Source organism: Priapulus caudatus, unplaced genomic scaffold (assembly GCF_000485595.1).
Source record: "Priapulus caudatus unplaced genomic scaffold, Priapulus_caudatus-5.0.1 Scaffold1081, whole genome shotgun sequence".
Classification (NCBI taxonomy): Eukaryota; Metazoa; Priapulida; class Priapulimorpha; order Priapulimorphida; family Priapulidae; genus Priapulus; species Priapulus caudatus.
The window spans coordinates 1618-23470 of NW_014578142.1; the positions used below are offsets into that span (position 1 = coordinate 1618).

Consider the following 21853-nt stretch of genomic DNA (forward strand, 5'->3'; position numbering starts at 1 on the left):
GGTAGTTGTCATCTAATGAAACAACTGGTTGGGTCTATATGGGGAAAAGCACAAACGGACTACGGGTAGGAAGAGGAGAGGAAGGAGATTGGGGACCATCGGTTCTATCATCCAAGAAAAAATGATGGCATGATTAATACAACAAGCTAATTGAATATATAGTTTTACTAACGAGTCGTGAGCCGCGGGGCATGGAGACCGACGGTCGCCGAGAGACATAAACATAATTATAAATTAGATCCAATGATGGCAACAAATAATTATGTGTAGACGGCAGGACGTGACAGAAGTTTTTAATAACCAATGCAAGCTTTTTAAGACATATAGTTTGCTGCTATTTTCTGCGACAAATACATTTTGTGCTAATGGGCAATGTGAACTCTGTGTTAGGGATCAGGTGGTGGGAGGGGTCAGATGCTACTGTGAGTCATGATTCAGTCCAATCCAATGGAGTTTTATTAATAGGCTTACTGTACATAACTGTTTAGTGTTATAACCTAATTTGCCTTTCATGAAATTAAACAGTTGTTTCTTTCCAATTGCTTATATTTATTGCTATAGGTTGACAATAAAGCGCAGCCTTCTGAGTTCTGGACACCCTTAAAGCCCTCTGGGTTATTTGGGTGTGTACTTCCCGCCTACCATCTAAAACGACAATTGCTAGGGTTCCCAATATTAGCGAGGTCCAACCTAATTAGTATTATTACATAGCTTATATACCTAATGCGAGTCTAGATTTTTCGATTTCGTGTGTTGTGGCTATGCTAACACTGCTTTTGTTATTGGTGTTCTGCTGCTACAATAACTGGTAACAATGGCTACATGGCTAGTCGTCTGTGTGGTAAATGGAACCATCATCATTTCTCTTCATTGTTTGAATTCACTTACATTAGACCAATTTCTTTCTCTATACCAACTCATTTTTTAAATCACAAAGATAATATAACATATTATATAACATTTATATAACATATAATATAATATAATATTATATATATAATATTATATATAATACTATAGTAACATATAATATAACATGTCATGATCATGTCTATTCCTATATGTAATAGTAACTTGATTCGTAGGCATTGGAGCAGCGGGAATGGGATGGTACTATACAAACAACAAGAGCTGCTCATTCCCAGCTAAGTAACTTATGTGTCTTAAAGGGAAGAATTTAACTGCTTAATGAATCAATGTGGTTATCAATGCTGAACCTAGTAATATTGGCGTAGGAAACATCTGGGGTTTCACTAACGATAAAGCATATAATGAATCACTACACTCAGTTTGCTATTTACAAATGGGAAACAATACAACACAATAATATTATGAGTATAAGGTTGGCCAATGAACCATGAACTTCTTGGGTAATAATACATTCATTAGCACTTTTTCGGGTCTCTTTTTGATTAGCGACAATAGGGCCATACAACTTTGAAATTTGCAAGTGCCAATGTACTATATATTTAAGAAGAAAAAGTAAATTACGTCATATTCTAATCTTGCGTATGTAGGCAAAATACATGGCTGAATTTTCGGCATCGAAGAAGGGCGTTTTAATCTGGTCATTTTGAGGCCGATGCCAGAACTAAGGCTTTTCGTGAAATTTCATGCTCAAATCATTTAGTGAGAAATGTTTAGGCATAATACTATATTACATTACTTTATTATACTGGCATTGAAACTAGACAGAAGAGATGGAGACGGCCAGCTGCGCAGCCATGCGATTACTGTGACAGAGGATTCAAGGCGGAGGACGGAACTCCGTGATCTTAGCAAAGGTCGAGTGATGCGTCAAGCTTACCGCGACATTGCACCGTTACAATTCCTAAACGCTAAACGCACGTCATGTGTAACAAGGCATTAGTGACTAGTTTTGAAAACCAGATGATGCATTGTTTACGCCGATATAGTTCAGAATCGTTAGACAAGTTTAGTACGGGTGCGAAATGGAAAAGATGAGCTGCTGTGGTATTTCTGTCATTGGTTGTACCCAGTTCAGCTAACTAGTCGATATGCATTTTATAGTTTGCATAGCAGTCATGTAAGTTCTGCTCGTTCATCCGAAATACCTTAAACATAAAGTGCTTTTACGGCTTGTGATGAAACGTAAAGGCCATTGTCTTTCTGTAGAATTTCCTGTGGCAGTGTAAAGGAAAATCAAAATATTTTGTTGTATTTGTTACTCACATGAGTTTGACCAATTGATATCATGTGCTTCATTATGTATTCAGTCGGTGTCAAGTCATATTAATGACTTAATGATTAGCTGAAGTGAATATTATCAAAGGATAATCCATTATTGATGAAAAATTTTATAGAGTATCACGATAATTGCTGAATTGGGGTGTTTCTCACATATTATGCACACATATCACAAAAACATGGACATTTGGACGTTGTCATCAACACAGCTATGACTATTTGTATTTCTAAATAAATTATAACACAAATCGGAATGTGATAGAGGGAATATTTGCATACGTCATTCGTTATTGGTTTGACACCAAATTTTTAGTTATAGACTAGTTTGCATCTACGTTGTTATGAAAATCGTGGGATAGGGTACTGTGTATATATAATATCGAAACCATACTATAATTTAATGGGGCCTTTGTGGCTAATATAAGGGATTGAAACGCGATACTACTAGGAGCAGGCAGCCTTGGGTCACTTATATAGATAATAGCATATAAATATAAAAATATGATTTTATGCCGGAACGCGAAATCAAGATGCTGCAGATACCCATCCTGACCAAACCTATAATGCATTTTCATCACAAAATAAAACTCCTCTGGGGAGATAATTGCGCATGCGCTAAAAACAGTAACGGTAGCCAGGTTATGTTATCTAATGCGTATATGCAGCGGGGAGTTACATGCAACAGAGGCTGCTTACCTATTTTTGATTTAGGGAGGATTCTGACGATGAAGTTATATATCATATAGATCTATGTAGGATAAACCCCTCTTCATTTTAATTATAGATGTTGCCAAATAATATTCTTCTCGGCCGGAGATTATTGCGCATGCAAAGCCGGGAAGCACCATGTTTCAGACGCTGCTACGGCCAAATGGAAAGCTACGTAAATATAGCTTGTTGAGATGAGGAGAGGCGTGCGGAACGGAGGAAGGTGGCAGGGAAGACAGCTCGAGCGGCAGTGGAAGGAGGTCGGCCTGAGCGTGCGACAATGAAGAAAGGGGTTGAGAGCATTACGGAGGCAGGCCGGTTGCGATAAAGGTAGGAAGTTTTTGCACCCACAGGCGGGGTGGGGCGCTCGCCTAACTCTAAACAGAGTCTGAGTGATAAGAATTAATTGACAAGGAACGCGCTATGTTGCGATATCCCCTGACCATACTAAATGCGTTTTTATTACAAATAAAACGCCTCTGGTGAGATATTCGGCAGCATGCAGCTAAAACAGTAACGTAGCCCAGATTATGTACTTATGGTATATTCAACGGGGAGCTTACATGCAAGGGGTCCTCTATTTCTGAAGCAGGCACGGTCTACTGATGAATCATTGTGGTCCTGATCTACTCGCTAAGATCTAACGGTTCTTCTTGTCAATGTTTAAATCATAATGTATTGCACAAATATTCTTCTCTCTCGGGAGATATTGCGCATGCGCCGGGCCCGTTTCAGACGTGCAGTACGGACCAAAGAAAAGTACGTAAATCATAGCTTGTTGATCGGTAGAGAGGGGTGGGGGGGAAAAACTGAGGGAAGGTGGCAGGGAATGACAGTCAAGTCGGTGCGATGGAAGGAGAAGGAGGCTGTGAGGTAGCGACATGGTACAAAGAAAAAGGGAAGGCGGGAGGGGATCTAAAGCTATGAGTTTTTGCCACCCCACAGTCTAGGGGGCGCCTCTCCTAGCATATTAAACAGAGGTCTCACTAGATAAGATTAATTACCAGAAAACCTAATGTTTTGAGCTTATCCCCTGCATCTACTAATGCGTGTTCATCACAAAATAAAACACGCCTTGTGGTGCAGGGAGTGGTGCATGAGCCTAAAAACAGATACGCTAGCCAGGCTTATTACTAATTGGATATACTTCAGCGCGGGAGCTTACATGCAAGGGCGCTCCTATTTTCTGAGCGACGGCTCTTTCTACTGGAATGAAATGTTATCATATGATCTATGCTGGTAACCTCTCTTCATTTTAAATCATAATGTTTGCAAAATATTCTTCATCACGCCAGAGATACTTTGCGCATGCGCGAGCACCGTTTCAGTCACGTGCACGTACGGCCAAAGAAAAAGTACTCGTAATATAGCCTGTTGAGGAGGTTAGAGAGTAGACGGGAGGTGGGAACTGAGGCAGTAGGTGGCAGGCAAAGTAAAGACAGATCGAGGGGACGGTGGAAGTGAGAAGATAACAGGCTAGAAGCGTGGGACAATTCGGCATGAAAAGACGAGAAGGACGGCGGGCGATAAAGTTAGGAGTTTTGCACCCTACAGGTGGTCCGCGCTCCTTACTATAAAAAGAAGTCTACTGATAAGAATTAATTACAGAAACCTATGTTGAGATATCCCTGGACACCATACGACAATCGCGTTTTCAGTGCACAAAATAAAACGCTCCTCTAGCGGAGATATGTGCTGCCGCTAAAGCCAGTAACAGCCAGGTTATGTACTTAATGGTCTATCATTGTCAGCGGGGGCGTTAACCTGCAAGGGACTGCCTGGTTCCTCTGCTTTTCTGACAGCAACAGGACTTACTGTCATGAAATTTTAATAATCTAGATCTATGCTAGGATTAACCCCTCTTCATATTTCAATTGCATACTGTTCTGCAAAAATATATCCTTTGCCCTCGGGAGATATTGCGCATGCATCGAGCACCGTTTCAGAGCCGTGCTGTCGGCCATGAATATATCTTAAAGTACTCCGTAAATATAGTCTTGTTGAGATAAGAGAGGGGATCGGCAAAACTGAGGTGGGAAAGGTGGCCATGGGAAGACAGTCAAGGGGCGTGAAGCAGAAGGAGGCTGAGCGTGCGACAATGGATGCAAAAAGGAAAGGAGCGGGCGGGTAAGTAGGAATGTTGACCCCACAGGACTCAAGCGCCTCTCCAAACATATAAGACAGAGGTCTACTGATAAGAATTAATTACAGAAACCTATGTTGAGCAATAATCCCTGACCGATACTAAATGCGTTTTTCCATCACAAAATAAAACGCGCTCGATTAAGATATTGTGCAATCTTGCCGCTACAACAGTAACGTATAGCCGGTTATGTCCTTCATTCATAAAGCAGCGGTGGGAGCTGGTACATGCATGGGTTGCATGCTTCTATTTCCTGAAGTGAGCGTCTACTGATGAATTTGATCAAATATAGATCTATTGAGGCAGGATAACATCTCTTCCATTCTCTTAAATTCATAATGTTTGCAAATATTCTTCTTCTCCGTTTGGATAGCGTGTGAAAGTCGTTAGACACATGCGCGAGCAACACGAGCTCTTCAGACGTGCAAGTACAGGCAAGCGAAAGTACAGTAAATATCAGCTTGTGAGGGGAGAGGGGTGGGGAAACTGATAGGGAATGAGGTGGCAGGGGGAACATCGAGGCCGACGGCGGTGGTGGGAGGAGAAGGAGGCTGAGGTGCGACATTGAGAGAAAAAGGGAAGGGCGGAAAAGCGTGAGATAAAGTAGAGTTTTGCACCTACAGGCTAGGGCGCCTCTCTAACTATAAACAGCGGTACTACTGATAAGAATTTATTACAGAAAAACCTATAGATCTGAGCATATTCACCTGTCCATACTAAATTGCGTTCTATATACACACAAATAAAACTTCTGTGTTGAGATATTGCGCTGCCGCTAAAACAGTAATGATAGCCAGGTTATCTACTTAATGGATATCAATGCAGCGGGAAGCTAACTTACGATTCAAGCGGCTGCGTTCATATTTTGAAGTGAAGACCTACTGATGAAATTGGGATCGTGATAGAATCTATGCTAGGGTAACCCCTCTTCATTTTAATTTCATATGTTTGCCAAAATATTCTTCTTCTCCGTGAGTATTGGCGCAGATGCGCGCAAGCACCGTTTTCAAGACGTGCCAGTACGGCACCCCAAAGGAAAAGCTACGTAAAATATAGCTTTTTGAGTAGAGAGGAGGGTGCGGAAACTGAGGGAAAGGTGCCAGCGAAAAGGGACAGTCGAAGGGGCGTGGATGGAAGGCAGGCAGAAGGAGGCTGACGCGTGCGACAAATGGAGAAAAGGGAAAGGGCGTGGCGGGGGATAAAGTAGGAGTTTTGCCACCCTACAGGCATTAGGCGCGCCTCTTCCGCTAACTATAAACAGAAGTCTAATGATAAGAAATTATCAGAAACCCTATGATTGAGATATCCCCTGACCATAGTAAATGCGTTTTCTAATCACAAAATAAAAAGCCTCTGGTGAAGATATTTGCTGCGCATAAGACAGCCTACAAAGCCAGGCTTATGGCCTTAATTCTATAAGCAAGCGTGCAGCTTATGCAAGGTCTGCCTTCCTATTTCTGAAGTGAGGTTCTACTGATAAAAAAAATGTTCATATAAGATCTATCTAGTGATAACCTCTTTAATTTTAAATTCATAATGTTTGCAAAATATTCTTCTTCCGCGGAAGATTTGCGGCTGTTTATGCACGAGCACATGTTCTCAGACCGTGCTCAGTACCGGCCAAAGGAAAAGTATCGTAGAGTAACTAGCCTTTGCCGTTAGAGCAGGAGTGCGGAAACTGAGGGAACGCGTGCGCAGGAAAAAGACAGTCTCGCAGGGGCTGGTGTTTGAAGCGAGTTGAAGAGGGCTGACGCGGTGCGACAATGGAGAAAAGGGAAGGGACGGGCGTTGGATTTAAGAACGTAGGAGATTTTGCACCCTACAGGCTAATTAAGGGCGCTGCTTCCTAACATATAAACAGATCTAATGGAATAAGACATTAATTACAGGAAAACCTAGTAGTTTGCAGACATACTCCCCACCTGGAACTGATATTCAATTGCGTTATTCATCCACATGGAAATAAAACGCTCTGGTGAGATATTTTCGTGATTGCATGCGCTAATAGACCGTAACAAAACGCCACGGTTTATGTTTTCTTTATATTCTATAAGCCAGCCGGTGAGCTTACATGCAAGGTCTGCTTCCTATTTCTGAAGTGAGGTCTACTGATAAAAAAAATTTCATATAGATCTATGCTAGGATAACCCCTCTTAATTTTAAATTCATAATGTTTGCAAAATATTCTTCTTCTCGGAAGATATTGCGCATGCACGAGCACTGTTTCAGACGTGCAGAGGCCAAACGGAAAAGTACCTAAAATATGCTTGCTCTCGAGGTAGAGAGGAGGTGGGAACTGAAGGGAAGGTCGCAGGAAAAGACCAGTCGATGGCCGGTGAAAAGGAAAAGGAGCTGCAGGCGGTGCAGACACTGGGCGAAAAGCGAAACGAGGCGCGAGCGGCGGATAAAGTAGGAGATTATTGCATCCCTACAGAGCTATGGGCGCTCTCTAACTATAAACTAGAGGCTCTGATAAAGAATTTATTACCAGCAAACCTATGTTGAATGAATATTCCCCTGACCATATTAAATGCGTTGTTTTTCATCTAACAAAAATAAAACGGCCTCTGGTGACGATCATCTTGCATGCGCTACAAACAGGTAGATGAACAGTAGCCAGTAGTTATGAATCCTTAATTCATATAAAGCCATGCTGCTTTAGCTTACAGTGCGGATTAGGGTCATGCTTCCTATTTCTGAAAGTGATTGTCTACTGATTAAAAATTAATTGTAATAGAATCTATGCTAGGATAACCCACTCTTTAATTTATTTAATCATAATCGTATTGCAAAAGTAGTCTTCCTTCTCGGAAAGATATTAGCGCATGCAGCGAAGAGCGCACTGTTCATTTCCAGAAGTGTTATTCCTATAACGGGTGGCAGTACGGCAATAGCGAAAAAGCTACGTTTATATAGGCTACTTTTGAGTCAAGTATGAGAGGTGTGGGAAAACTGAAGGGAAATAGGTGGCAGAAAGACACGTCGACGGAGGCCCTTCCGGTGCTAGAAAGCGGGAGTAAGGAGGGCTACTTGACAGCGTGCGACAATGAGAGAAACGAAACGGCGGCGGGATAATAAAGTAGGGAGTTTCTGCCACCCTACCAGGCTAGGGCCTCTCCTACTTACTAAAACAGAAGTCTCCTGATAACGAATTTATTACAGAAAAGAAAACTAATGTTGAGAGTATCCCACCTGACCATACCTAACATGCGTTTTCATCACAAACTTTAAATCCATCTGGGTGTGGAAGAATACTCTCTGCGCATTGCGCTAATAAACAGTTAATTAAACACGTAGCCAGGTTTTCATGAATCTCTTAATGGTAATGGCACGAGCGAGCTTCATGCCCAAGCCCTGAATTCCTATTTCTGAGTGAAGAGTTAGTTCTACTGATAAAATATTCTGATCAGTTATAGATCTATGTTTTAATGGATAACCCCTCTTCTTTAAATGCTTAATGTTTTAGCAGTAAACATATTCCTTCTCTTCTCGGGGAGTATTGCGGGCATGGCGCAGAGCACCGTATTCATGAACGTGCGGTACGGGTCCAAAAGGAAAGTACCTAAATATAGTACTTGTGGAGGGTGAGAGTTATGGAGGCTCGCGGAGAAACTCTCGGAAAAGGTGGGCAGGGAAGACAGTCGAGGGGGCGGTGATTAAGGGAAGGGGGATGAGTGGTGGTGCGGACAATGGGCGAATAAGCGGAAAGGGGGCTTAGATTAAAGCTAGGAGTTCTTGCCACCCTACAGGGGCTTAGCGGTGGGCTCTCCTACACTCAAACAGAGGCTCTACTGATAGATTTTAATACGAAACCTAAATGTTGAGATATCCACTTGCACCAATATCATATGATGAGTTCATAGTTTATTCATCGCAAATAGCACCGCCTTGGCTGAGATATCTGTGCATGCGCTAAAACAGTAACTATAGCCCAGTTATGTCAATTAATTGGGTTATAAGCAGCGAGTGAGCTTACATGCAGGTCTTGCTTACCTAAGTTCTGAGTGCAGGCATCTACTGATAAAATTAATTCATATAAGGATCTATGCCTAGGATAACCCCTCCTTAATTTTAAATTCATTAATTCATCGTAAAGTTTCACTTCATTTTGTTTGCAAAAATATTCATTCTTTTCGAAGATATTGCGCAATGCGCCCGAGCACTGTTTCAGACGTGCAGTACGCAAAGGAAAGTACCTACATAATATAGCTTGTTGAGGTAGAGAGGGCGTGGGAACTGGAACGGGAAGGGTGGCAGGGACAGCACAGTCAGCAGGGGCGATGAAAGGAAGGAAGGGAGTCTGAAGCATGTACCTTGTTATATTGGTCAATGGAGAAAATGAAACGGCGGGGCTGGGATAGGGGATTAAAGTGGAGTTTTGCACCCGACAGGCTAAGGGCGCTTCCCTAAGACTATACAGAGGTTCCATGATAAAGGATTTATTACAGGAGAAAACTATGTTGAGCTTCCCTACCTCTCAATGCGTTTCATCACAAATAAACTCCTCTGGTTATATATTTGCGTACATGCTTTGCTAAAAACATGTTAACGTAGACCAGAGTTATGTCCTTAAATAGTATAAGCGCGGTGAGCTTAGCATTGCAAGGCCTCCTATTTCTGAGTGGTTTTACTGATAAATTTATCATCATAGATCTATGCTAGGATAAACCCCTCTTCATTTTAATCTAATGTTTGCAAACGGTGCTCGCGCATGCGCAATATCTCCCGAGAAGAAGAATATTTTGCAAACATTATGAATTTAAAATGAAGAGAACTTATCCTAGCATAGATCTATGTGATAAAATTTCATCAGTAGACCTCGCTTCAGAAATAGGAAGCACCCCTTGCATGTAAGCTCCCCGTTGAATATACCATTAAGTACATAACCTGGCTACGTTACTGTTTTAGCTCATGCACAATATCTCACCAGAGGCGTTTTATTTTGTAATAAAAACGCATTTAGTATGGTCAGGGGATATCTCAACATAAGTTTCTGTAATTAATTCTTATCAGTAGACCTCTGTTTAGAGTTAGGAGAGCGCCCTAGCCTGTGGGGTGCAAAACTCCTACTTTATCTCCGCCCGCCCTTCCCTTTTCTCCATTGTCGCACGCTCAGCCACCTCCTTCCACTGCCCCTCGACTGTCTTCCCTGCCACCTTCCCTCCGTTTCCCACCCCTCTCTCTCTCAACAAGCTATATTTACGTACTTTTCCTTTGGCCGTACTGCACGTCTGAAATGGTGCTCGCGCATGCGCAATATCTCCCGAGAAGAATATTTTGCAAACATTATAAAATTAAAATGAAGAGGGGTTATCCTAGCATAGATCTATATGATAAAATTTCATCAGTAGACCTCACTTCAGAAATAGGAAGCAGCCCTTGCATGTAAGCTCCCCGCTGCATATACCATTAGATACATAACCTGGCTACGTTACTGTTTTAGCGCATGCGCAATATCTCACCAGAGGAGTTTTATTTTGTGATGAAAATGCATTTAGTTTGGTCAGGGGGTATCTCAGCATCTTGATTTTGCGTTCCTGGTCATAATATATTTATATTATAGTCTATTATCTATATTATGACACTCCTGCTCCTAGTAGTATACGCGTTCAATACTATATTACCACCAAGGCCCCATTATATATAAGGTTTCGATATTATATACACAGTACCCTCATCACCACCAATAACAGTAGATGCAAACTAGTCTATACTAAAATTTGTGTCATAACAATAAGAATGACGTATTGCATATTCCTTCTATCAGCATTCCGATTTGTGTTATAATTTATTAGGAATACAAGAATAGTCATAGCTGTGTTGATGACAACCGTCCAAATGCAATGTTTTTGTGATCATGTGTGCATAATATGTGAGAAAACATCACAATATAGTGGATTATCATTTTTCATCATAATGATATCTTTGAATATTAATTACACTATATTAAGTCATTAATATGACTGACACCTGTCTGAACACATAATGAAAAATGATATTCAATGGTCAAAACCATGTTGAGTAACAAATACAACAATATATTTTATTTTTTCCCTTTACACTCAACAGGAAATTCTTACAGAAGCATGGTTTTACTGTTTCATCACAAGCATTTAAAAAGCAGCTTCTTTATGTTTAAGGTATTAGATGAAACCGGAGAGAACTTACATGACTGTATGCAAACTATAAAATGCATATCGACTAGTTAGCTGAACTGGGACAACCAATACAGAAATACTCACAGCAGCCATCTTTTCCATTATCGCATACAAACTTTCTAACATTTCTGAACTTATCGCTAAACAATGCATTCCATTCTGGTTTTCACTAGTCGACTAAATGCATTGTACACATGACGTGCCGTTTAGCGTTTAGGTAATTTTTAACGTGTGCATGTCGTCTGGTAAGCTTGACCATCACTCAGACTTTGCTAAGATCACGGAGTTCCGTCCTCGCCTTGAATCCTCTGTCACAGTAATCGGATGGCTCGCGCGGCTCCATCTCTTCTCGTTTCATGCCCTATAATAAATAATGTATATATTATTAGTGCCTAAACATTTTCTCACTATAATGATTGAGATGAAATTCACGAAAGCCCTTCAGTTTGCTGCACGGCTCAAAATGAAGATTAAAACGTTTTTATGACAGAAAATTCACATTTACTTTTGACTACTACCCAAGATTTAGAATATGACTTAATTTACTTTTCTTCTTAAAATATATATAACATTGGCCACTGCAAATTTCAATGTATGGCCTCTATTTCCTAATCAAAAAGAGAACCCAAAAAGTGATAATGAATGTTATTATTAACCCAGAGAAGTTAATGGTTCATGCAACCTTATACTCTATAATATTATGTGTTGTATTTTTTCATTTGTAAAAGCAAACTGATTGTAGTGATTCATAATGCTTTTATCGTTGTGAACCCCTATATGTTTCCTACCCAATTTACTAGGTTCACATTGATAACACATTGATTATTAGCAGTTAAAATTCCTTTAAGACACATAAATTACTTACTGGGAATACAGCTGCCTTGGTTGTGTATATGTACCATCCATTCCTGCTGCTCCAATCCTACGAATAAAGTTACTATTTTACATATATGAATATACATACATGACATGTTATATATCTTTGTATTGTAAAAAAATGAGTTGGTATAGAGAAAGAAATTGTCTAATGTAAGTTATTCAAACAATATAGATGAAATGATGAATTGTCCATTTACCACACGACTAGCATGTAGCCATTTTACCAAGTTATTGTATGCATGAAGAACACCAATAACATAAAAGCAGTTTTACATAGCCACACGAAATCTAAAAATAGACTCCATTAGGTATATAGAAGCTATTAATATACTAATTAGGTGGATTCTTGCTAATACTAACCCTAGAATTGTATTTTAGATGGTAGGCGGTGAAGTACACAAGCCCAATACCAAGGAGGGCTTTAGGTGTCCAGAATCTTAAAGCTGCTGCTTTGTTGTAACCCTATAGCAAAAGTAAAGGCAATGGAAAACAACTGTTATTTCATAAAATGCAATGTAGTTATAACACTAAACATTTATGATACAGTAAGCTATTAACAAAACTCCATTGGACTGAATCATGACTCACATGTGAGCATCTGAAGCCCCCTCCCACCACCTGATCCCTAACACAGAGTTCACATTGAGCATTAGCACAATGTATTTTTAGAAAATAGCAGCAAACTATGTCTTAAAAAGCTTGATTGGTTATTAAAAAACTTCTGTACTCTGACGTCTACACATAATTATTTGTTTGCCATCATTGATCTATATTATAATATGTTATGTCCTCGCACCTCGGCTCTATGCCTGGCTCACGGCCTTAGTAAAAAACTAATATTCAATAGCTTGTCGTATAATCATCCATCTTTTATTTCTCTGATAGAACCGGATGGCGGCGCCACCGTACAGCGGTAACTATTACTCTATTGAAAACCTAATACATTACATAATATAAATATAAATGTGTGGTATTTTTGTGGGAATAACCTTTTATTATGCGTAGAGTATAATTTTGTCACACATGATCAATCTCAATTTTCAATCTCACATGAGTTAGCCGGTGAGTCAAGCTACCCGATCTCCAGGCGGGTCATCTCGACCAACGAGCCGAGCTGGCCGACCGGCTCAAGGATAGAGAGCATGGTTGTGAGAGCAAAGCCGATGTGTTACGCTACATAGTTCTCAATCTCGCCATGCTCTCTATGCTTGTACCGGCCGACCACTCGACACATGGGTCGAGTTTGCCGGCGAGGCGAGTTAACTACGGATCGTTTTACTTGTACAACACATACTATACCTACTAATTGTGTAAGCAAGATTTCCTTGAATTAATCTTAATTAAAACTAAAACTTAAAACTAAAAGGTTCTTTTTAGTTTTAATCACAAGTTATGTCTTATGACTTATCTTATGTAGTGTAGGCCTAGGCCTAGTTTAATAATACAGAGTGGCTATATGCCCGGCAGCCGGCGTATATCTGACGGCTGCCGGGCACGGTCTTCGATTTCCTAAATGCCCGGCAGTTTTTAATTTTTAGCGTTATCTCAAGTAAACAAGGGTTAAGGTTAGAGTTAGGATTAGGGTTAGGGTTAGGGTTAGGTTTAGGGCTAGAGTTAGGGTTTAGGGCTAGAGTTAGGGTTTTTGTTAGGTTTAGGGTTAGAGTTAGGGTTAGAAACTGCCGGGCATTTAGGAAAACGAAGACCGTGCCCGGCTGCCGGGCATATAGCCACAGCGTTAATAATAATATTAATACTAATACTAATAGTTATGACTATGAATGTCAGAATGAGTTATTCGGCCAATTCGGGTAAGATTTATCAAATGAGAAAAATAACTTAGATAATATCACGAGTCAGTAGTATATTAACTTAGTACCATACCAATGTTGGAACAAGCTTCAAGAAGAACCAATCTAGTGGGGCGCCGTATAGTTTTCTCAAAGGATTTAGCAAGTTTCTTTTCATCTGAAGTTCGGCTTCAAAAACAGGTTCCCTTGGAGACAGTTCTTGATCCTTCAGCCACTGCTTTCTCCATGCTCGTTCCATCGTCGTCATCCCGGCCATTCGCTCATTTTCGATGGCCATGCGGCCCTCGATTGACATTGGGTTAGTTCCCGTTGCATTTTGAGCAGGATTTGCCCCTTTCCGAATTTTAACATAACTCTGCGCCATGTTGTCATGTAGCGCTTGTCGCGTCCTCTATTTTAAGGTCAGCTACATTAGCAAAGGACGAATGCAATATAAAATATATAAACAAATGTTGCCTACTATCTTTCTTTAAAACTTTAAAAGAAATTGTTTGCAATTTTAATTCTATGTCGAGGGGAATATTTGTTAATACTAGTTATATCGTAAATATCTCATTAGAAAACATTGACTAGTCAGCAGATGATCATATTTTTGTCTCCAGGTCGCGCTATCGTCGGCAATTTTTACCTGAATTCTTCCGATGTAAATAAATACTGTTGTTAGGCACTGTGCGACGGATTGTACTACTGTGTCAGCATTGTGACCTGCTTAAATATATACCTGCTTATGTGTTATTGCATCTAAATTGAGATGCAACTTAAACATATAAAGACACTGTTAGAGCCACAGGTAATTTGCACAGTAGTCAGTATTAGTATTACAAGATAATGGTTGTTGAACGTACAAACCACTTCACATCGGGCTCAGGCACCTGTGCTGAGTTTCCCCGTACCAATTTCCACACCTATGATTTTTGGTGGACTTTGCGTGCCCCCCCCCCTTGCACACCAAATCCACCAGTGTGGATGTTTATGTATTGTTGCATGAGCAGCTTAGCTTTCCAGGATGCAATTAAGAATTAAGGATTCAGTGACAATGTTATTTTCCAGCAGTGTGGGTCATGTAGCCGTAGCATTAGCGAAGGGGTAGGCAAGAGTAGAGGCTCTAGTGTTGTCAGACTCAATCGGTTGTAATTTCGTAATCGATCATCGGTTGGACCCAAGTAACCGATGATCGATTACAATCGATTACTCGGGGTGTTGAATGCCTGCGTGTGCGTAACGTCGTGTGCATGTACGTGTGTGCATGTATGTGCTTGTTTAGCCCTGTTTACTGTTTGTTTTGCACTGTTTACTACTGTGTGTATAATACATGTATGTTAATAAAGGATAACTTGTATAGTAGCGATGATATCTCTGATTCTCATAACTTTTCCAAGTTTAAAAAAAAAATTTTTTTTTTTTTGATGAAATCGATTATGGATTTTGATAACCAAGCGCTTGGTTCGAGCCACTGTTCAACCGATGATCGAGTATAATCGATGATCGTGACATCACTAAGTAGAGCTATTATAGAACTATAGACACGCTTCAGTAATACACGCTTCCATGAAAATAGAATGCTGACCGAAATGGCAGTACGGGGTCGTATGAGAGACTATACCCTATAAAAGAAGAGGTGACTAATTATAATTAGTCACTGGTTAATCACGGTGGTGACACGTCCCTGTACTCATCGCTCCCTGGCTGGCACGCATGCTGATTGCGTAAATAAAGATTGACGCACTCTTGATTTTTTGCATTTCGACTTGTGACTTTTGAACAGGCAGCCAATGGATATATATTTTGTGTGATTTCTGTAAGTGCTAGTGTGGTCAACTCCACAACGCAAGAGCGCACTGTGATCATACAGTGCTACACGAGGCAGTGTTAACTGGGGTATTACCATGATAGATGCAATAAATTGTGTAGGCCTCCATCATTCCATGACCTAACACATAATTTTATTACTGGTATTGATTTGTTCATCATCTACAATCAATGCATAATAAAAGCTTTCTTCATTTCAGGAAGGAGCTTTTAAAATCTGTGCTCTCGCATGGGCACCAAACAATCAGAAGTTGGCAGCATGCACAGCAGACAGGGTTGTTCTCCTCTATGATGAACATGGAGAGAAGAAGGACAAGTTTTCTCTGAAGCCTGCAGACTCAAAGGTTTTACACGTTCAACTTGCACAAACTTTCATTAGTTCCATATATGTATAAATTTGACAAAATATGACAATTTCAGTTACAATGTAATAACCCTGGGGGGGCACTTCATATATATTGCATGGTAGGTATGAGCCGTGGGAGAGACCCCCATCATTTTCAACCCTAAACACCCGTTCCAGTGCATTGCATTTTAAGAATATCTCGTTCCAGAGCATCACAAGTTTAGTTACCATGCAGATCTTACATTTTTGCCATTCCGGAGACCCTAGTTTTTAAGGCACCCCTGTGCCACTGGTCATGGTGGTGGCTGTTGTTATCGTATCTGGAGCATTTTGGCCATTTTGCCAGGTTAGTTTTTGTCAGTTTGATCGTTCTGTATTTTGTTCCAGAGCATCCCACATTCAACAAACATTAGTTCCAGAGACCCCCATTTTCAGGTCTGAATTAGTTCCAGACCCCCCCCCCCCCTATTTTTGACTTTGCAGTGGCACATACCTACCATAATGTGGGGTGAGTGCCTGCCACCCCCCCCCCACCCGGGGTAATAACAGTTTGCATATATGTGAAGTGGAAATCATTTTAGTACTATGTGATCTAGTATAATGAAAATCTTTGCTGTTGTGTTAAGGGCTTCCTGTCTCTGAAAGCTAAAATAGATGATTGTGCCATTTATTCATATTTTCAGTACGGCAAAAAAAGCTATACTGTCAAGGGTCTAGCATTTTCTTCAGATTCTACCAAGCTTGCAGTTGGGCAAACAGACAACATAGTGTTTGTCTACAAGCTTGGAACTGACTGGTACGTAACATTTTCATGCCAGCTCCATTGTACGTTGTTAATGTACTGAACCTCAGTTGTATGTTTTGTTCACAATAAATTTTTGTTATAATCTACTAATATTCATTTATTAATTCCTACCATACAGGTATGTTGATTTAGATCCATAAATGAGAATTTTTTTGCCATTTCTCCATGTAAGAATTTTATCAATAATTTTTCTGAATGATCACTCTGCATGTGCATTTTTTTAAATCAATTTTAGGAGTGAGAAAAAAGTCATATGTAACAAATTTGTGCAGCAAAGTGCAGTCACCTGTTTGATTTGGCCCTTGGACCAGCCCATCGTTTTTGGACTAGCAGATGGAAAGGTGAGCATATGTAGGAGTACATGCTGCACGTGAAATTACATTTATTACAAATCTATCATATACATTGTTTATTTTTATCAGGCAATAACGCTATAACAGATTTTAGAAGGTGCTATGTAAGGATATACGTAAAATCCTAACACCGAATTTTCTGTACCAAGTTTTCCTTGTGTAACGATGAGTATAAATTTCTGGCATTTGAAAAGGTTCGGATTGCTAATGTGAAGACCAACAAGTCGTCTACACTCTACGGTACTGATTCCTACGTTGTCTCGCTGGCTACGAATCTGTCAAACAAGGGTATCTTATCGGGCCATGCAGACGGTACTATCGTCAGATATTTCTTTGACGATGAAGGGAGTGGAGAATCACAGGTGAACATCAGCTTCTTCGTCAATGACCATGTGGATGCTTTTCGTATCATTTGTGATAATTAATGTAAACAATTAACTGTAATCGTTAAGTGAGCCACAATATGCCCTATTGCACCTCATATGAGGAATGAGGGCGTACTTAGCAGATATAGATTTCAAGCATTTTAGAAACAAGATCCATGTGCGCTTGATGTTTTATAGGCACCATTACTTTCTAATATTAATAATCACATAGGCGTAACATGCTTTCGAATACCATAGAGAGCTCCCATCCTATATGTGGAGAGGGCGTCATACATATCACCAGGATGACAAATTTGTCATTATTTGACATTTGTCATTTTATGACATTATGACATATATGACATTAATGGCATTATTTGTCAAATTTGACATTTTTAATAATGACAAATTTGTTATTATTAACCCTTGGTACTGTGTAATGGCCCAGTCACACATACACGACGCACGGCCCGCGCACTGAAAAATTAGCAATTGTGGCCAGTGCGTTGTCTTTCGCTGGGTGTGCGTCAGCATTCGTTACTCGTTCGTCGGGCGCGCTGGACCAACGCTATGCATTCGTTGTCATTCGCTGTGTGCGTCGGGATTTTTGTGCATGCACAAAAATGTGCGCGGAGCTCGACGCATGAATGTACATGCCAGAAGGATGCCAGACACGCGCAGAGCGCACTGGACCAACGGCAGACACACGCGGAACACATGCTGGGTATTCATTGTATGTTCGTCGGTTGAGGTGTAGCGAACACCTAGCGCACACCTAGCGCACACCTAGCACACACCTAGCGCACACCTAGCACACACCTAGCGTGCTTCTAACGCATGTCCAGCGAAAATGCAGCGAATATGGGTGTGCTGAATGAGTGCTGAACAAGTGCTTAACGAGTCTGTAGCGCGCCCACCGTTCTTCTAGCGTGTTGCTAGCGTGTACGCAGCGTGTAGCCATGGGGTATATAAACGGGTCCCGCCCCCACCTCCTCATCATCACTTCTCCTCCGACCCTCATGGGTGATGACAGAGGTTCCTGCTGATCGTGTCTAGAAGAACCACCTCAGAAGATGGAGGATCCCGACAGGCTGCGAATACAATACGAAATCGCGGTTCTCCAACATCAGCAGAACCTCATGGAACTGGCACTTCACCAAGTCCATGTCATCAGGAGAAGGAGAAAGAGAGGAGGTCAACGGAGATTCTGGGTCCGACCGTGGATCAGTAGGCGACGACAGTTTGGCCTGTATGACCAGCTACTTGTTGAACTCCGTAACGAAGACCAGGCAGCCTTCAAGAACTTCATGCGGATGCCCCCCGAGATGTTCGACGAGCTGCTAACCAGAATGGGTCCGAGGATCAACAAGCAGAATACAACCTACAGAGAGGCCCTCGACCCTGGCCTGAAGCTTGCCCACACTCTGCGGCATCTTGCCTCTGGGACCAAGTATCACTCAATGTCCTATGGGTGGAGGGTGCCTCACAACACCAAATCCCTGACCTGTTCGTTCGCTGACCTGACCGTTCGCTGGCTGTGCGTTGAATGCGCGGTGCATGCGCGGTGCGCTAGCAACACGCTGTGCATTCGTTAGATTTTTTAACATGTGCGCCCTGTATACGCTCTGTATGCGCTCTGTATGCGCCCTGTATACGCGCAGCGCGCTAGCAACACGCTGTGCATTCGTTGTCAACTCGCTAGCTTCTCCCAAATCCTGACAAAAGTTGAGCGCACAACGGCGCACTGATCTTATTTTCCATTTTTTGATTAATTTTCAATGCACGGGCCGTGCGTCGCGTATGTGTGACTGCTCCATAACCAGTGTGCAGATCTTGGTCAAATTAAAATGAAAAATTATAAAAAAAACTAGGGAAAAATCACCGTTCATCCGTCGCCGCCGTATGCTCTGGCGTGGACGGCTAACTCAATCATCGCCGCGGGCTGCGACAAGCGGGTCCTCGCCTACGGCAAGGAAGGAAGAATGTATCAGCAGTTTGACTTCAGCCGTGATGTCAATGAGCATGAGTTCACGGTGGCCGCCACCAGCCCGAGTGGCCAGTCTGTGGTGATCGGAAGTTACGACAGGTACAGCCCGTGCTGAGATGTTAAAAACTTAAAAGAAAAACTTGTGTGTAAACACTTCTGGTGTGTAACATAAACAGTGTATAAACACTTATATGTGGAACTTATGTACATGCATATACTTGGTGTAGTAGAAGCACTTGTGTGTAAACACTGGTGTATAACATAAATGGTGTATAAACACTTATATTTATATGTGGAACTTATGTACATGTATATATACTCGTTGTAGTAGAAGCAATAATTCTGTCATATAGATTGATCTTGCTGCTCCTGCTTGTGTGTTCACTCATCCAAAGCTGTCCTGATCATCTTTTATCTTCTATATCCACTCTCTTTTTCTCTACACTCCTTTGCCCTCTTATTATTATTGCCTGACGGTTTATTTTGAATTTTGTGTGTGTTATTTTTACTTCCAGATTGACAGATTCTCCTAACTTTCCTCCATAGAACTTACCTCACTGTGTTTTCTGCATTACCTATAAATAAGCTTTTTTTGTAAGATAAAGTGCTAACCGATATCTTTTTGTGAATGCAGACTGCGTGTGTTTAACTGGAGTCCTCGGAAGGGAGCCTGGGACGAGTCGAAAGCGAAGGAGATACAGAACCTGTACACGATCACACAGCTCGCCTGGAAGCGAGACGGCTCCCGCTTGGTTGCTGTAAGTAACACGTCCACCGATGCGAATTTGCCCGTGTAACTTTTACACGGCTACTTTCTGGCATTTTTGGTAAACCGTGATGGATATTTTGTGGTACAGTAGACCGTAGAATCATCACCTTCCCAGTGATGTGGTTTAAGTTAATATCATGCAATGAGATTGCCCACAAAGAAAGTCATTCAGATCCACAGTTTGTTGTAATTTCGTCTATGAACTAATGCCGTTGAATGTTTAGGGAACCATTTGCGGTGGCGTAGAACTGTTTGACTGCTCCCTGAGACGTTCCATATACAAGAACAAGTTTGAAATCACATACGTAGGACTAAGTCAGGTACGGATGTACAATGTTCTATAGAGTTCTAGTTGGACTGTATGGTATTGCATGCTGCCATGTCATTTGTGAACATGCTGCCATGTCATTTGTGAACATACTGCCATTTCATTGGTAAATGAACTACCATATTTTTTGTGAACATGCTGTCATGTTGTTGGTGAACATTCTACCATGTTGGTGAATATACTGCCATATTGGCGAACATGCTACCACGTTCGTGAACATGCCTAGGTGATCGTGAAGAACCTGTCAACGGGAACACGCGTCATCCTGAAGTCTCACTACGGCTACGAGATCGACGAGGTGAAGATCCTTGGCAAGGATCGCTACCTAGTCGGACACACCAACGAGACGCTGCTTCTCGGCGACCTGCAGCAGAACAAGCTTAGCGAGGTGGGTCGGGACGTGGGTGCCAGTCTATGGTCGGGGGGGGGGGGGGGAGGCTCGAGTATTGCGAAGCTGAAGTGTAATCATGAATTTAAAGGTGTGAAATATCGTTGAGTGTTGTATGGCAGTATCATTGTCGCGCGTAGTAATCATTGTCGTGATTAACATCCTAGATCACACCACTCAGAAAATTAATCGAATCTTAATCCTTGATTTAATTGAAATAATTTTAACCGATATTAATTGAATCTTAATCCTTGATTTAATAGGAACTAATTTCCATCAATTAGAGCGGAGTCTGTTATAGGAGGCAGTGCTGTTTGATTTGGTTCTAGTCCTGGTAGATATATGATCTTGCGTGCAGTCCTTTATGTGTACAAAAGTTATAATATTCTTCTAATATCTGTGCAATCTGAATGGTGTATCGGGGTTTCTTCTGAGGGAAAATTAGACAAAGGAGATAATGGCCAGTTTGGGAAAAAAACGCGCATGATGAATTCAAAGGTGTGTCATAGGCACGCATGACCAAGTGTCACATATGACTCAATAAATGCACATGGCAATCTAAATATGCCAGAAGCACGTGGTGATCTAATTATTTTTGGGTTGACACAATTTTGACAACGGCGGGTAAATACAGGAACAGTTTCACAACGGCGATGTTTAATTTGACAACGGCGGTGCGCCACTGTGCCTCTTATGTATAAGAAACCCTGTGTATGATGTTTAGAAATCTGATTAGAAATGAGTGAAATGTGAACTGTAAATCGTTTGCACAAGTAGTACAAATGTTTTTTATACATAT

At 41.2% G+C, this 21853-nt stretch overlaps 2 protein-coding genes across 2 annotated transcripts in view; one reads left to right on the plus strand and one right to left on the minus strand.

Moving 5' to 3' along the window:
• Positions 1-11076: 11076 nt before the first annotated feature.
• LOC106815283 lies at positions 11077-14291 on the minus strand. Its single transcript, XM_014819730.1, has 4 exons — positions 13978-14291; positions 12457-12558; positions 12083-12139; positions 11077-11578 (listed from the first exon to the last, which is right to left on the minus strand). Exons 1-4 carry the CDS (start codon positions 14266-14268, stop codon positions 11480-11482), a joined length of 549 nt encoding a protein of 182 aa, XP_014675216.1. The 5' UTR covers positions 14269-14291; the 3' UTR covers positions 11077-11479.
• Positions 14292-14540: 249 nt separating this feature from the next.
• The window catches only part of LOC106815277 (intraflagellar transport protein 172 homolog), a 39832-nt gene continuing 32519 nt past the window's right edge, over positions 14541-21853 (plus strand). Inside the window, exons 1-9 of the mRNA XM_014819724.1 lie at positions 14541-14694; positions 15914-16057; positions 16743-16855; positions 17100-17205; positions 17412-17579; positions 19454-19668; positions 20204-20327; positions 20563-20658; positions 20893-21054. Coding sequence (XP_014675210.1) covers positions 14656-14694; positions 15914-16057; positions 16743-16855; positions 17100-17205; positions 17412-17579; positions 19454-19668; positions 20204-20327; positions 20563-20658; positions 20893-21054 — 1167 coding nt within the window. The 5' untranslated portion in view covers positions 14541-14655. The remainder of the gene's footprint in view (positions 14695-15913; positions 16058-16742; positions 16856-17099; positions 17206-17411; positions 17580-19453; positions 19669-20203; positions 20328-20562; positions 20659-20892; positions 21055-21853) is intronic.